Raw genomic sequence first — 16,112 nt, 5'->3', positions numbered from 1 at the left:
TTAGTATTCGGGTTCGAGCTCGATTTAAAATTGAGATATTCGAAGTTCGGCTCGAAGCTCGAAATTTTTTTATTTTCGGCTCGAGTTCGAGTTCGATAGAGAGTTCGAGTTCGATTAAAATATATTATATAATATTATCTATATATAATATAATATAATATATAATACTATTTATATTATATATATATATATATAATATTTTAGAATATTTTCAGCTCGAGTTCAGCTCGTATAATAGTTCGAACATGTTTGAGTTCGGCTCGTATAATAGTTCGAACATGTTCGAGTTCGGCTCGAGTCTAAAAAATTAGAATCCGAATCAAATATTTTTTCAAACCGACTCGAAAAGTTCGCGAGACTCGTTTACAGTCCTAGGTGCAAGCTTAAATTTTGGAGGATAGAATTGCATGTCTCGAACATAGCATACATACACACAAGACATAAGTACAACCAAAAAATACGAGTAGGAAGAATATAGAGAAATAAAATCTTTTGTTTTTGTTTATAAGTTGGGGGAGAATTTATTTATTTATATAATTAATTGAGTCTCGAACTTGAGAACTTATCTCACACTTGAGGCCACATCACATCATCGACAATAAAGTCATATTTTTGGAGCAAATTATATGTGAAAACTCAGAAGTTTAGCATTAATATTTGGATCAAATTGCAGTTTAATTGGCCAACACATTCATCAAAGGTTGAGCTAAACTCAATGGTGAATACTGGAAATTGAGTTTCGTGGTCGTTTCGAAACTGACTTCTATGTTCTTGAGATATAAACTTTAAATTTTTTTTTAAAATACATTTATTTTCCATAAATTACTTTTTTTTTTAAAAAAGTTAAACATTAATTTTGAATTACACAAGTACTGTACTCTAATTCTTTTTTATGAAATGAGGTTAGAGTACTTGTGTAATTCAAAATTAATGTTTAACTTTTTTATATATATATATATATATAATTCTTTTTTATGAAATGAGGTTAGAGTACTTGTGTAATTCAAAATTAATGTTTAAATTTTTTTTAAAAAAAAGTAATTTATGGAAAATAAATGTATTTTAAAAAAAAAAATTAAAGTTTATATCTCAAGAACATAGAAGTCAGTTTCGAAACGACCACGAAACTCAATTTCCAGTATTCACCATTGAGTTTATATATATATATATATATATATATATATATATATATATAATATCTAAAATTACATAACGACTTGATATAATTAATATGCAGTGATTAAAAGATGTTTAAAAAAGTGGTAAATCAATTAATCAAACATATATATATATTTTTTGAGTTTTTAAATAAAACATGTTTTGAGATAAAAGAGTGTTAATTGAAGATAATTATATGAACACGTATGGTTTTTCCAGACAAATTTCCATATTTTCCCCCCAAAACCCCGCGCAGTAAAACCCTAGTTGCCTAAATTTCATCGGATGATTCATCACCACTCTTCCTCACTTTTCACCTGAGAAAAATGCTACCATCTGCTGCTGTTCTGCTCTATGGCCTCCTCTTGCTGCTGCATCACGCGAAGGCGCTTTCGAGCTATGGCCCTCACATTGCCGACGTTAACATACTCTTGCCTCCCAAAATGACTTACCCAGTTGAATACAGGCTTCAAGGCAGCGACGGTTGCTTTAAATGGTACGTTGTGTGTCCAGTATGTTGATTCTAAGCTTATTTCGACTCCTGGGTTCCTGTTTCTGTCTTTTTGTGTGGTGAGAAGTGGCTGGTTTTGGTTATGATCAGTTGTGTGTTTTTTTGGTGCTTGATTAGGTCATGGGATCACCAAGACATTTTATCTGTGTTGCCGGAGTACAATTCGAGCAGCCGTTGCTCGACGAGTGCCCGGCTGAAGTCCATTGCTCCTTATGGTGGGAGACAGGAGACTGCTGTTTACGCAACTGACTTGAACTCTGGAACGGTGATTCGCTGCAAAGTTTACATTGACGCTATCTCGAGGATCCAGATATTTCATAACTCTATCAAGCTTGACCTTGACGGGTTGGCTACTCTTCGTGTTCGGGCATTCGATAGTGAAGGTAATGCTGACTCGTTACTTATGGAATGCATGTTTTTCCCCCTCTCGACCATTTTATTGTTTTCTTTGGCGCACTCTTTTACTCACGTTCCAAGTTTCCTGCCTACCATTTGACGGAGGCAACCTTCACAAGTAATGATTCTGGGTTTTTTGTTTGTTTGTTTGTTTGGGTTTATCTTGAAGCATATTATCTACGGGTCTCCAATTGCTGTTCCCCAAATTTCATGATTTAAACGTTGTTGGAGGTCACAACTCTCATCAGTTGAACCATATGCTTTTGATGAAAAATAGCGATATTGGAGCAGATGAGAAGGGATCGAAAGCCATGATGGGGTCATTAGCTCTTGTCTGGCATTTTATCCTTTTGTTCCAAACTGCTGCATTTTGTTAATTCGTGCTTGCACAACGAGTTCCAAGTGTGCTTATGCTCGTGTTTTCTGTGTGCACAAGCTATCGATTTCTCTGTTTTGTACATTGTCATCAATTTATTTTCTCATTCTATCTTTGATGTACAGAAAATGTATTTTCCTCATTGGTGGGCCTGCAATTCAGTTGGCAACTGATGCCTGAAATTGATGGATTTCCTCATAACCTTATCCATGTTCCTTTGAAGGAATCTCCATTGAGCGACTGTGGTGGTTTGTGTGGTGACCTGGAAATCCAGGTGAAGCTTGAAGAAAGTGGTGTATATTCGGATCTGTTCGTAGTTAAAGGCACTGGAATTGGTCATGAAACAGTTTCTGTACATTTGCTAGAACCATTGTTTATGCATTTGGAAGATAAAATTGTTTTGACTGTGGCAGAAGCAATGTCATTGGATCCTCCATCACCTGTTTTTGTTATTGTCGGTGCTGTTGTCAACTACAATCTGAAGGTTATTCGTAATAATAGTCCACATTTAGTAAGTTTACCATCTCCTTTCCATCTATGGTCAGTTTTGAATTCTTCAGTTGCTCGGGTGGAGAGAGAAATGGGTAAAGTTCATGCATTGGACTTAGGTATGACCACAATTGTTGTTGATGATACTAGGGTTGTTGGGCACATGCAAACATCATCTCTTCATGTCGTCTTACCTGATTCTTTGTTGTTGTTTATATCCGCTCTATCTCCTCACGAAGATCTTTCTAAGGGCACTAGGCCCATTCCCTCTGTATCACGCTGGTATGTTGTTTCTGGCAGACAATATCTCATTGAGGTGAAGGTTTTCTCGCGGGGACCTGGGGCACAGGAAATTTACATAACAGAAAGTGATGAAATTGAACTTCATGATAGCAATGTCGAATTCTGGGATATACTTCCAGTATCAGATTCTATAACAACCAAACCGAATTATAGAATTCTCAATGCAAATTTCTGTGGATTGGAAAGGCTGACTGCAACTTTGGGTTACAGCAGTGGGCATGATATGAGAAAAGAAGTTCTCAAAGTTGTTCAAGAAATCATGGTCTGTGATCAAGTTAAATTCATGATTAAAGGAGAGAGTGGTGCTTCTGACAGTATTCTCCTCCCGTGGGTCCCTGGTCTGTATCAGGTTTTAGAGTTGGAAGCAAGTGGAGGTTGTGCAATGTCTTCTAGTGATTATAAATGGTATTCATCAGATGTGGCTACCGTGTCTGTGTCAGCTTCTGGAATTGTTCAGGCAAAAAAGCCTGGAAAAGCTTCTATCCGAGCTGTTTCTATCTTTGATTCATTGAATTATGATGAGGTAGTTGTTGAAGTTACCTCGCCCTCTTCGATGATTATTCTTCCTCGCTTTCCTGTGGAGACTTCTGTCGGAACATATCTTCAAGCTTCTGTGACATTAAAGGCACCAAGTGGATCTTATTTCTATGCATGTGATGCTTTCAGGTCTTTGGTGAAATGGAAAACCGAAAGTGAGTCTTTTATAATTGTCAATGGAACTGTTGACTTAATTTTGCCAAACAAGCAGGAAGATGTTGAACCCAGATCCTCATCACATGGTCCTCCATGTGCTTGGACCCTTATTTATGCATCTAATCATGGTCGCTCTGTGGTGCATGCAACATTGACCAAAGAAAATCAACATTTGGACCAGACTAGTATGGGCCCTGTTGTTTTGAAAGCATCTTCTAATATTGCAGCATATTTACCTCTCATAGCACATCAGGCAAGCAATGGGAACCAGTTTGGTGGTTACTGGTTTGACTTGGTTCAGGCCAAATCGCAAAATCAGTTAAGTAATTTGGAGCATCTATATCTTGTCCCTGGAACGCACGTGGATATAATGTTAAATGGGGGACCAGAAAGGTGGGGTCAAGATGTTGAATATATTGAAACGGTGGAAGGTTTAGATGAACATCAATTGCATGTGAAAGGTAGAGTTGTCATTTATCAAATGCCAACCAGCAATGGTAATGCATACAGAATAGGATGTGAAAGTTTGGGGACTTTCAAACTCATTTTTAGGCGTGGTAACTTAGTTGGAAAAGATCATCCTTTGCCGGCTGTAGCGGAAGTACAGTTATCACTTACATGTAGTTTTCCTTCTACCATTGTAATAATAGCAGATGAAGCTATGAATGCACCTCAAATTTTGCAATCTGCTGCTCAGGCTAACCGCACACCAGTAGGAACTCGTGTATCTCCAGTTACGGTTGCCAATGGACGGAGAATACGAGTCTCCTCAGTTGGTATTAGTGATTGTAAAAAAGCATTTGCGAATTCATCTTCTCTCAATTTAAGGTGGGAACTTATTGGATGTCAAGGGATGGTACTTATGGATGATGCCTACAGTTCGTCAACAGCAAAATCCAGTTGGGAGAGATTTTTTATCTTGCAAAATACATCTGGACAGTGCACCATCCGCGCTACAGTTGTTTCTTTCATCGATTCTATAGGCCATCTTGAGTTTACCAGGATGCTTGAAGGTTCCATGAATAATCTGACAGATTCAATCCAGCTGCAGCTCGTTTCTACTCTTAGAATTAGTCCAGAGTTTAGCTTGTTGTTTTTCAGTTTGGATGCCAGGCTGAACCTCTCAATCACCGGAGGGAGCTGCTTCTTGGATTTTATAGTGAATGATACTCAGATTGTGGAAGTTATGCAGCAAAGTCCTGCTTATCATTGTTCACATTTAATGTTGGCTCCTAAAAGCTTAGGGCATGCACTTGTGACTGTTCATGATATTGGTCTTGTCCCTCCGCTTGTTGCATCTTCTGCGGTCCAAGTTGCAGATATTGAGTGGCTTAAGATCACAGCAGGAGAATATATAAGCATCATGGAAGGAAATCTGCAGTCTCTACATTTTCTGGCCGGGGTTGGGGATGGGTGGAGCTTTGACTCTTCTCAGTACATTTTCATGAATATTCATGTTCATATTGAAGACGATGTGGTTGAGCTTGTGGAGGACTATGATTTTGCATTTGTGGGAGATGGGTATGTGCATGCGCCGAATTTCACCATTCGAGGCACTCATCTTGGGGTGACAACCATTTATCTTAGCACTGTCCAACATTCTGGGCTTGAAATTCTGAGCCAACCTGTCAAGGTGGAAGTCTATGCCCCACCAAGCGTACATCCCAGTAATATATTCCTTGTACCTGGTTCATCTTTTGTACTCACTGTACGAGGAGGCCCTAAACTTGGTACACATGCTCAATATGCGAGTATGGATGGTCAGATTGCACAGATTCACAAGTCTTCAGGTCGACTGTCGGCAATTTCTCCTGGGAACAGTACAGTAGTTGTCACAATATACAGTACTGGTGACAAATTGCTTTGTCAAGCATACACTGCTGTTAAAGTTGGGATTCCTTCTTCAGCAATTCTGAACGTTCAGAGTGAACAGCTTGCTATTGGCCGCTTCACGCAAATTCATGCTTCTCTTTCTGAGGGAAATTTATTCTCCTTATTTGGGCTCTGTAAAAATTTTAATTGGGCTGTGGAGGATAAGGAGATTTTGAATTTTCATGTGGCAAATCATGCACCAGAAGTAGTAGAGCATAACAGTGTAAAAAATATTCCTTCTGGTTCCTTGAACAAGCAAGACAGTAGCTTTATTCAAGTTATGTATGGATTATCTGCTGGCAAGACAAATGTTACAGTTTCTTTCTCCTGTGATATCAGATTATCGAATTCATTGTCAAAGTCAGTGTTTTATAGTGCATCTAGATTACTGTGGGTGGTCTCTGGTCTTCCACTTGCTCTTGGATCACCAGTGACCTGGATCCTTCCTCCTCATTACACATCATCAGATCTATTACCTTTATTTTCACATGGGTACGACAAAGGGAAACCTGAAAGTGCTAAAGTTGCAATTGTGTATTCTCTGTTAGGGCATTACGATAGGAAGACCGAGGAGGTGCAGGATGCTGCAATACACATCAAAGGTGCTAAAATCATAACAAAAGGATTTGATGATCTTGTGTGCATCCAAGCAAAAGACAAGTTAACTGGGAGAACTGAGGTTGCTTCTTGTGTGAAGGTTACTGAGGTTGCTCAAATAAGAATAGTGACAGACGAGTTTCCTGTCCATACACTACCTCTGGGTGCAAGGCTTGATCTGTCAATCAAATATCACGATGCTCTTGGAAATCCTTTTCATGAGGCTCATAATGTCACGCTGTTTGAAGCTAAAACCAATAATCCTGATGTTATCTCAGTTGACACCAGCAATCATAATGGGAGTATCCATCTTCTGGCAAAAAGCCAAGGGATAGCCCTTTTACAAATATCCTTGATCAATAATCCTCAGAAATCAGACTATGTTCTGATTTCTGTCGGGCCACACTTGTATCCTCAGAATCCTGTCATGTACCAAGGAACCAGCCTTAATTTTGGCATTAAAGGCTTCAGTGATTCAACTTCAGGCCAGTGGTTTAGTGGCAATGCAAGTATTGTATCTGTGGAGAGAGGATCTGGAAAAACTGAGGCTGTACGAGCAGGTCAAACCCATGTTATCTTCAAGAGTTCAAGTTTGAAGCTTAGCACTGAGGTTACCGTATTGGAGACAAATACTGTGTCTGTTGAGCCTCCAAAAGAGGTACTTACAAATGTGCCATTTCCACTGAAAGGATACGCCTTCTCTGTAAAGTTTAGTGGTGCTTACACGGACCTTCATGGAGTTGTTGGGAACAACATGCTATCCTTGTTTGAGTGTGAAGTCGATCCCCCCCACATTGGGTTTTCTAAGCCATGGAAGGATCTGGACACTGATAACCTGTATTGCTTATTCTTCCCTTATTCTCCAGAACATTTGGCACGATCAACTCCCAACTTGGGAGATACGGGGCATCATATGTCAGTTATTGTTAGAGCATCACTCAAAGGAAACCATCGTATTTCTGGTTCTGCATCCGCTGCTTTTATTGGTGGCTTTAAAGTACTTGAATTGGACCAACAATCGTTGAATCTTAACATGACACAGGACTCCAACAAGAGGATCATAACCGTTATTGGGAATACCGATATCGAGATCAATTGGCGTGACAGGGATCGCCTTTCCATTAGACCCATCAGGGAGGGAGATGCTGGGGAAGGGAGGCATGTGCGATATGAGGTCAAAGTTCTTGGAGTTGAGAGTTTTGAAGATCAACTCATCCTCTCTCTCCCAGCCACCGGTCAAAGTGTTGAAATTAATGTTAGTTTTGACGCTGAGGAGAGAAAAGCAGTGGTCAAAACAGCAGATGTCGTTTCATGGATTGGTTTAGTGGCAATTTTATTCTTGTTGATCTTAACCGTGACCTTCCTAATATATTGCATTGACAAACCTGATAGATCCGAACCCATTGTTCCTTCTGGCACTCCAAGTGTGGCAGCACCTGTAACTCCTGAGCGATCTAGCCCTGCTGTTACAAATGATCAGTCTCCTCGGACACCACAGCCGTTCCTAGACTATGTTCGGAGGACACTGGATGAAACTCCATATTACAGGCAAGACTTCAGGAGGAGGGTCAATCCTCAAAATACATATTAGCTTGCGTGGAGTAAAACTTGCTGTGTATTTTAAGTAGCACTGCCTCTTGTTGTAAATTTACATGTAAGATCAATCATTTCATTTATGATTTAACAGCCTGTCTGTGAATTTAGTGTGATACTATATTTTCCTTGTACGGTTTTGTAGGACATGTGGATTACACTCGTGATAATGGCCTTCGTGGATTAGGTGAGTTAATTTTATTGAGTGGCTTGCTCAATATAATTGTTGGGCTTTTCCCACTATATATTAGAAGCTAATTTGCCATGATTGACCTGATGATCAAGTGTCTTGTAATACACATTTCTCGTTTGTGAGGAAAGATGAGATCGTCTCGTAAATTTTGGCTAGTTCTCAGTTACTTGAGAAATGTTAGAAGTCAAAGCTACGATACTTTATTTCCTTCTATTCACCTTTGTGTGATCACTTGTTGCCTCTTTATTATGTAGGCGCCGAGAACGTGAAAGCTAAGAACCCAAACCTTCTACCACCACCTTGTAAGTGTCAAAGAAACTCTACAACTGATTTGGTGGATGATATATAGAGAGATGTGTATTAGTGTATAGTGAAGGGATGGTGGTTCTGGTGCTTATCATTGTGATGATTTTTCGTACTTCCTTTTTGTAAAGCATCAAGCACCAGCGATGACTTTGAACCATGTAGTTCCACAAAAATATGGAAACGAGCCCAAGCCCAGGCGTTGTAGGGGCTCGCAAGTAAGGGGAATCCCCAAGCATGTTTACGATACTGGTGGTTGTGGGGAAACTTTATCACCCTATGTTTTTGGCGACGAATATGGTGAGCCTGGTCATAGTTTTGCGGGATATGGCAACAGCGGTTGTAGACGTGAGGTGACTGTTCATGGTAGGGGAAATAGTATACAAGGTTCTTTGCAAAATTGAATGTCTATTACCTTTATTTTCTCGTTCATGTTTCTTGGTTTATGAGAATGATTGGAACAGAGTAGGAGTTTTGATGAGAGGCATAATCTGAATCTATTGTATTGTCACATTTTTTTGGTATGTAGTTCAAAATCAACTTGAGTTACTAAATTCTTGATTCACACATTAGTATTTGATTTAGGTTTTAAATTATTTAATATAATATATTTCTAAATAATTCAGCTATTATGATTCATAATCTCAAATTTGTCCGTGGGAATTTTTTGTTATTAATTGTTATCATTTATCAAGTTGTTCTACGAATTTAGTGCAGCAAGTTTTCCAAGCCAACGGGTATCGAAAGAGGAATAGGAGAATCTCCCATGGATATTTTAGAAAAACTAGCGGTCGGGACATATGCGATGCTTGTGTGTAACGAATATAATTTGATATATAATTAAATGCAATATGATGGTCTTTTTTTAATAAATATTGTGTGTGATATCTACTCATATTAAATATATGAATTGGTTTACTACAATTTTTCTGTGAACAATAATTATATTGCTATAGATATTACTATCAATATGAACACTAAGAAAATCAAGAGATGATCGACATCGAGCTAGATGTGTGTGCCATTGTTTTCGTGTCATTAATTGTCTTTGTGTTCGTCTTTGCACTGTGTTTAATTGTCGTCACTCATTTGTCCGAGTAGGAGAAGAAGACATTGCAACTATAATAAATTATTTAATATGTAGCAATATTTAAAAGACAACTTGTAAATATTGATCTTTACATGAGCATACGCGTGCTTGTAGAATTTTAAATAAAATTTAAACTTACATCAATGGAAGTATTTGAGTGCAAATCATAAATGATTAGAATTAGTTTATAAAAGTAATCACGTATATTTTTCATAACAATAATTATATCAAGACAATTTGTTGGTATGAAATTTCCATCATCGCAATTAAATTAGCTATCATATGTTTTCGTTTGTAAAAATAGGAGCATTGTAGTGCTGGAGAGGACAATCGAAAATGCACATACTATCCAAAATGATAAAATAAATGCATTGAGAATTTGATTGTTTCTTATATTTTTTAGAATTTACATTAATGTTGAATATAATTTAATATTTTAAATTGTAAGATCGATAATTTTGTGTTTTTTCTTTTCTAAAAAAAATTCGTTAATGGTTGAAGTTCGAGAACCAACATAAAAATGAAATAAAAATTTTGAAATGAGCAATTTAAAATACTAAATGCTTCAAATAAAAAATAATGGTTATTAAAGAAGAAACATATAATTGAGAAGGAAATAAATATTATCTTGAAATTAAAATGTTCTTACCCGACTTTCAATGTAGGAGAAGAATTCAATAAATGTTGATAGCTTCGAGTATTAATCTTTGTTTTGTAATATGATCTAATAGAACAATAAATCAAAACAACCGTAGCAATATAGTTTAGGAAAAATAAAATAGATATGAAAAGTATAAGGTTATAAAAACTGTATGTATTTGAAGGTTAAAATTTGAAACTAATGAGAGATAATTGCAAGAGATAGGAACAAATATGATCAGAATATATAGTATAACAATCTGTGAAATAATAGCAATTTAAATTTAAAGAACTTGAAAAAATAAATTATAGATTGCATCCATTAGTTTAAAATTAAACTGCAGAAATAATCGAATAGATTGTTCCTATATCTTACGATTCTTACATCTTATTTTCAAATTTTATACTTGAAAGACATATAGTGGTTGAGAATAAAGACATATTTTCTGGGCCGATGAATAAAATTAGTAAGGATAAAATGAGAAAAGTGTAGATGAGCGTATGATAATGTTTCACTAAAATAAAATAATTTGAAAAACAAAATATAGATTGCATAAGTTAAAATTTATACTGATTGTGAAAGAATCGGAATAGATTTGGTCCTATCTTTTTCGATTTTTAGTCATTAATTCAAAGTTTTAAAAATGAAATACACATAAGATAGCAGTTCAATAAAAATGATTGCATGGAATTAAAAAATGAATGTTAAAAAGATATTACATTTTTGAAAAAAACAATTTTAAACATTAAATGCTTCAAATAAAAAGTAATTGTTAATAAATAAAAAAATGTAGCAATAAACCCGAGAATGATTACATTTTTTCTGGCAACACAAATTGAAAGATTTAAATTTGAACTCATGTATATCAAATATGTCATCTGATTCATGTATAAATAGTCCACATCAAGCGAGCTCTGTGACCAACCCGTAAGCTTGGAAAAAACACCAATGTTTTACGAGGCAGGAAATTAATAGTAGAAATTGCAACGAAAAGAGCAGCCGTGTAAACTTTCTGAGATCACGAACACCGAAATCAATGATTTATTTCGAGTTTACTATGTATTAATCTCTCATCAGACTCATAACAAACAGTTCGTAGAAGATATTAAATCCATCAAATTCACAATCAAAACAAAACGATTGAAATCTAAGTATTAGCCACCCACGGACCTCGTAACACACTCTTGGTACCACATATCGAAGCAGCCCTTATGAAACGACCCTAACTCTATAATTAATAAATAAATATGCGGAAATTTTTTTTTTTTATATACTTACTAAATAAAATATGTACATATATGCCCATACATATATGCACAGAATAAAAAGATTAAAAATAAATAAATAAATAAGTAAACAATTAAATACTTAAATAAAAATGCATTCTTTAAAATAAAATAAACATCTGAGTCAAACATTTAATTAAAAATACTGCATAAATAAAATGATTAAAATTTGCATGCACTGACAATATTCAATAAAATATTCAAAACCCACAACCACTGAAAAATAATATAAAATATGTAACGTGCTGACATAATCAAACACATGCATGTGACTCAGATATCTATCACGGTCACGGGGTCACTGCATGCCCGCTCATACATCCTCGCCTCCGGTGGGTACAACCTCATCCTCAACGTACTCACCTGCACCATACCAGTGTAGTGAGCCTAGAGGCCCAACATGCTAACATAACAAAGGTTTAAAATAATTTAAAACAATTAAATACTAATGCATACATATACATGAATGAGCATGCTTGAAAATTACATAACATAACCTAACATAACTTACATAACATAATACATAAACATTGTTGATCAATTTATTTTCTAACATCGCATGGTTGTATCCGTAGTGTAACCTTAAATCATACATTAAATACTGATCAGCGTGGAAACCAACGTACGTGGCGGTGACGAATCACCTCTTAAATTGGCAGTAAACTGCCCTTCAATAGTTCACATATGGGGACGAATCCCCCTTAAATTGTCACACTACTTCAACTTTTAACATAAAATATTTTATTATTGCTCAACCTTAAACATTTAATTATGCATAAAATTATTTCATGAATGCATATACTTAATTAAAATGTGTGTCCTTCATATATATTTAATTTAAATTTCTTACTAACATATAAATATTAAAATAACTTCAATGCATAAAAATAATTAAATATATAATCAGGACACATGCAATTTTCTCATGGATGGTCCTGGACTGCTGGCCCTAACACTCAAGCCCCTTTTTCTTAAATCTGGCCCATTAACACTGAAACTGGCCCAATAACATACTTAAGCCCAATAAAAATTATTCTAAGCCCAATTAAATAATTAAAGCCCATTAAAGCATTCTAGGCCCAATAACAACTTAAACTGGCCCAATGGGCCCAAAAGCCCAAAGACTGACCCAATAACTTTTATGGGCTCAAAAGCCCATAAAATTAATGGACTAACTTAATTAAAATTTTAAAAGCCCAAATAAAATTATTTGGGAGTCCAAATAATTTTATTTCAAATTAATAGACCCAAAAACCCATTAATTTATAAAATATTTTAAAAATAAAAAGACTCGAGCCCAGCCCACCAAACCCGGACCCGGACCCGAACCCACTTAACCCGACCCACTACCATACTGACCCGACCCGGACCACTGACCCGACCCGGACCACACCTAAAACCCTAACCCGATCCCCCTTACCTCTTCTCGGCTGCGGCCGTGAGCAGCAGCCACTACATGGCTGCTGCCGGCCTGCTCCGGCCGCCCCTGGCCGGAGCGCCGCCGCCCAGACGTAGCCCACGTCTGGGCGGACCTGACCTGACCCAGCCCCAGCCCCCATGCAGCCTGCACGTCGAACCCGAAGCCCCAAATCCCGAAACCCTAATCTGCAACTCCTTGGGACCCGATCGACTCTAGATGGTTTCCTGGCTCGTTTGGCTCGAGCCATTCGAGCCACTCGAGTCCAGTCACACCTAGGACACCCTAGGGACCCTAGCCAGCAGATAGAACGCACCCATGGCCTAAAAACTTGAACATGAACCATGAAAAACAAGTAACCTTGGAAAAATCCGAACACTCGAACCATTTTCTGAAAAAAAATTGAAGGTTTTGATGCATACACAATCCACACAATATAATATCTGATATGTACAAAAAGATTGGAAGAAAATCATGCCTTTCACCGAAAATGAAGAGAAAAACGGGCATGAGACGATTCCGGGACGACGGGACGACGACGACTTGCTTTGGACCTTCAAAAACGTGGCTATGGTGTTCTTCCTTAGGGCTGCTCGATGAAGAAGATGATGGAGAAGGGAGGGAGGCGGCTACTAGGGTGAAGGATCGGTTAAGGGTTTGGGGTAGATTAGGTTAAAGTTTTTTATTTTTAATTAAAATAGGTTTTAGGATAATTAAAAGTTTTAAATATAAAACCTAAAATGTTAAAACTCTAATTAAAAACTAAAATCTGATAATTTAAGTTAATCATAAACAAAATCCCGAAATTATAAATTTAGGAAATTTTAAAAATACTAAAAAGTCAATATTTTGGCTTATTTTGAATAAAAACGGACTCCTAAAAATATATAAAATTAAATACTAAAAATTTTGAGATAATAAAACTAAAAATAATATTTTAGGGCTCTAAAAAGACTCATAAAATAATTTGGGTGGAAAGTTATCATCTCGTCCGTCCACGGTCCCGTCAACGCGATAAAATAATTAAAATACTAAAAATCATAAAAATCACTAATTATGGGTTAAATGCTTAAAAATAAATTTAAATCATGCACAAATAATTCACATAATTATTTAACCCATAAATCTAAAATTTAAATAATTAAATATCCTAATTATGCATGCGAATTTACGTATTTAAAATACCGGGTGTTACAATTCTCCCCCCCTTAAATTGAATTTCGTCCTCGAAATTAAAGTACTTACCCGAACAACTCCGGGTAGCGAGTCCTCATATCTGCCTCGGTCTCCCAAGTAGCTTCCTCCTCCGAGTGATTCAGCCACTGGACTCTGACCATCGGTATGACCCGCGTCCTAAGCCTCCGCTCCTCCCTTGCCAAGATCCGCACTGGCCTCTCCTCATACACTAGATCTGGTGGCAACTGTAAGGGCTCGAAATCCAACACATGCGACGGGTTGGAGACATATCTCCGAAGCATAGATACATGGAAAACGTTGTGCACTGCCGCTAGCCCTGGAGGTAGAGCTAAACGGTAGGCCAACGTGCCAACTCTCTCCAAGATCTCGAATGGCCCTATATACCTCGGATTAAGCTTGCCTCTCCGGCCAAAACGCACTACTCCCTTCATAGGTGACACCTTCAGGAATACGTGATCACCTACAGCGAACTCCAAATCTCGTCGTCTGGCATCTGCATAACTCTTCTGCCGACTCTGAGCAGTCCTCATCCGATCTCGAATCTGAGTCACAATGTCAGCTGTCAGCTGCACAATCTCAGGACCCAGCAAAATCCGCTCACCAACCTCATCCCAATGCACAGGAGATCAGCATCTCCTCCCATACAATGCTGCATAAGGAGCCATACCTATAGACGACTGAAAACTGTTGTTATAGGTAAACTCCACTAATGGCAGTCTAGTCTCCCAAGAGCCCCGAAAATCAATGACACAAGCTCTCAGAAGATCCTCGAGAACCTGGATCACCCTCTCAGACTGGCCATCTGTCTGGGGATGAAATGTTGTACTGAACAAAAGCCTCGTCCCCAAAGCTGTGTGCAGACTCTTCCAAAACGCAGATGTGAATCTCGGATCTCTGTCTGACACAATAGACACTGGTATGCCATGCAGTCTAACAATCTCTCTGATGTAAAGCTCTGCATACTGTGTCAAAGTATAAGTAGTCCTCACCGGCAAGAAATGAGCTGACTTGGTGAGTCTATCCACAATCACCCAAATCGATGTGCATCCTCTGGCACTCCTCGGTAAGCCAACCACAAAGTCCATCGTAATATTCTCCCATTTCCATTCCGGAATAGGAAGAGGTCTAAAAAGTCCTGCTGGACGCTGATGCTCTGCCTTGACTTGCTGACAAGTCAAGCACTCTGACACCACTCTCCCGATGTCACTCTTCATCACGGGCCACCAATACAATAGCTGCAAATCTTTGTACATCTTCGTACTTCCGGGGTGAATGGAGTACGGAGATGTGTGAGCCTCTGCTAAAATCTCAGCTCTCAACTGATCGACGTTCGGTACCCACATCCTACCACGGTACTGAACGATACCATCCTCCACTGTATACAAGAGATTACCTCTAGCCTCATCTCTCTGTCTCCAACGCTGCAACTCCTCATCAGTAGACTGTCCCTCTCTAATCCGATCTCGCAGAACTGGCTGCACCGTCAACACTGACAAGCTCGGTGCATGGCCACTCGGATAACACTCCAAGCCAAATCTCTGAATCTCGCTCTGTAGTGGTAACTGTACGGTCAAACATGATACCACTGACGACTTTTGACTCAAAGCATCGGCCACTACATTAGCTTTACCCGGATGGTAGCTAATGTCACAATCATAGTCCTTCACCAACTCCAACCATCTGCGCTGTCTCATGTTCAACTCCTTCTGTGTGAAGAAGTACTTGAGACTCTTGTGGTCTGTGAAAATCTTGCACTTCTCGCCATACAGATAGTGCCTCCAGATTTTCAAAGCGAAGACCACTGCTGCCAACTCCAAGTCATGCGTCGGGTAGTTCTGCTCATGAATCTTCAGCTGCCTCGACGCATACGCAATAACCTTACCACACTGCATAAGCACTGCGCCTAAACCCAGTTTAGACGCGTCGGTGTACACCACTAACTCCTCGTGTGGTACTGTCATCGCTAACACTGGTGCAGTCGTGAGTGCTTCCTTCAGC

The 16,112-nt window shown here is 38.1% G+C and overlaps 1 protein-coding gene across 4 annotated transcripts; it reads left to right on the top strand.

The window, feature by feature from the left end:
- Positions 1-1,373: 1,373 nt before the first annotated feature.
- LOC140880021 (nuclear pore complex protein GP210) lies at positions 1,374-9,012 on the top strand. 4 transcript variants are annotated; one of them, XR_012149571.1, is made up of 6 exons: positions 1,374-1,654; positions 1,787-2,052; positions 2,567-8,049; positions 8,134-8,175; positions 8,436-8,483; positions 8,616-9,012. XR_012149571.1 is itself a non-coding variant. In XM_073284066.1 (3 exons), exons 1-3 carry the CDS (start codon positions 1,485-1,487, stop codon positions 7,984-7,986), a joined length of 5,856 nt encoding a protein of 1,951 aa, XP_073140167.1. In that variant the 5' UTR covers positions 1,374-1,484; the 3' UTR covers positions 7,987-8,271. The 4 variants fall into 4 exon arrangements, 1 of the variants encoding a protein (XP_073140167.1); XR_012149573.1 differs by lacking the exon at positions 8,134-8,175; XR_012149572.1 differs by lacking the exon at positions 8,134-8,175 and having other exon boundaries at positions 8,436-9,012.
- Positions 9,013-16,112: the final 7,100 nt, after the last annotated feature.

This window comes from Henckelia pumila, chromosome 2 (assembly GCF_033568475.1).
Source record: "Henckelia pumila isolate YLH828 chromosome 2, ASM3356847v2, whole genome shotgun sequence".
NCBI lineage: Eukaryota > Viridiplantae > Streptophyta > Magnoliopsida > Lamiales > Gesneriaceae > Henckelia > Henckelia pumila.
The sequence above is the reverse complement of the archived record's forward strand: the minus strand, read 5'-3'. Positions and strand labels throughout refer to the sequence as shown.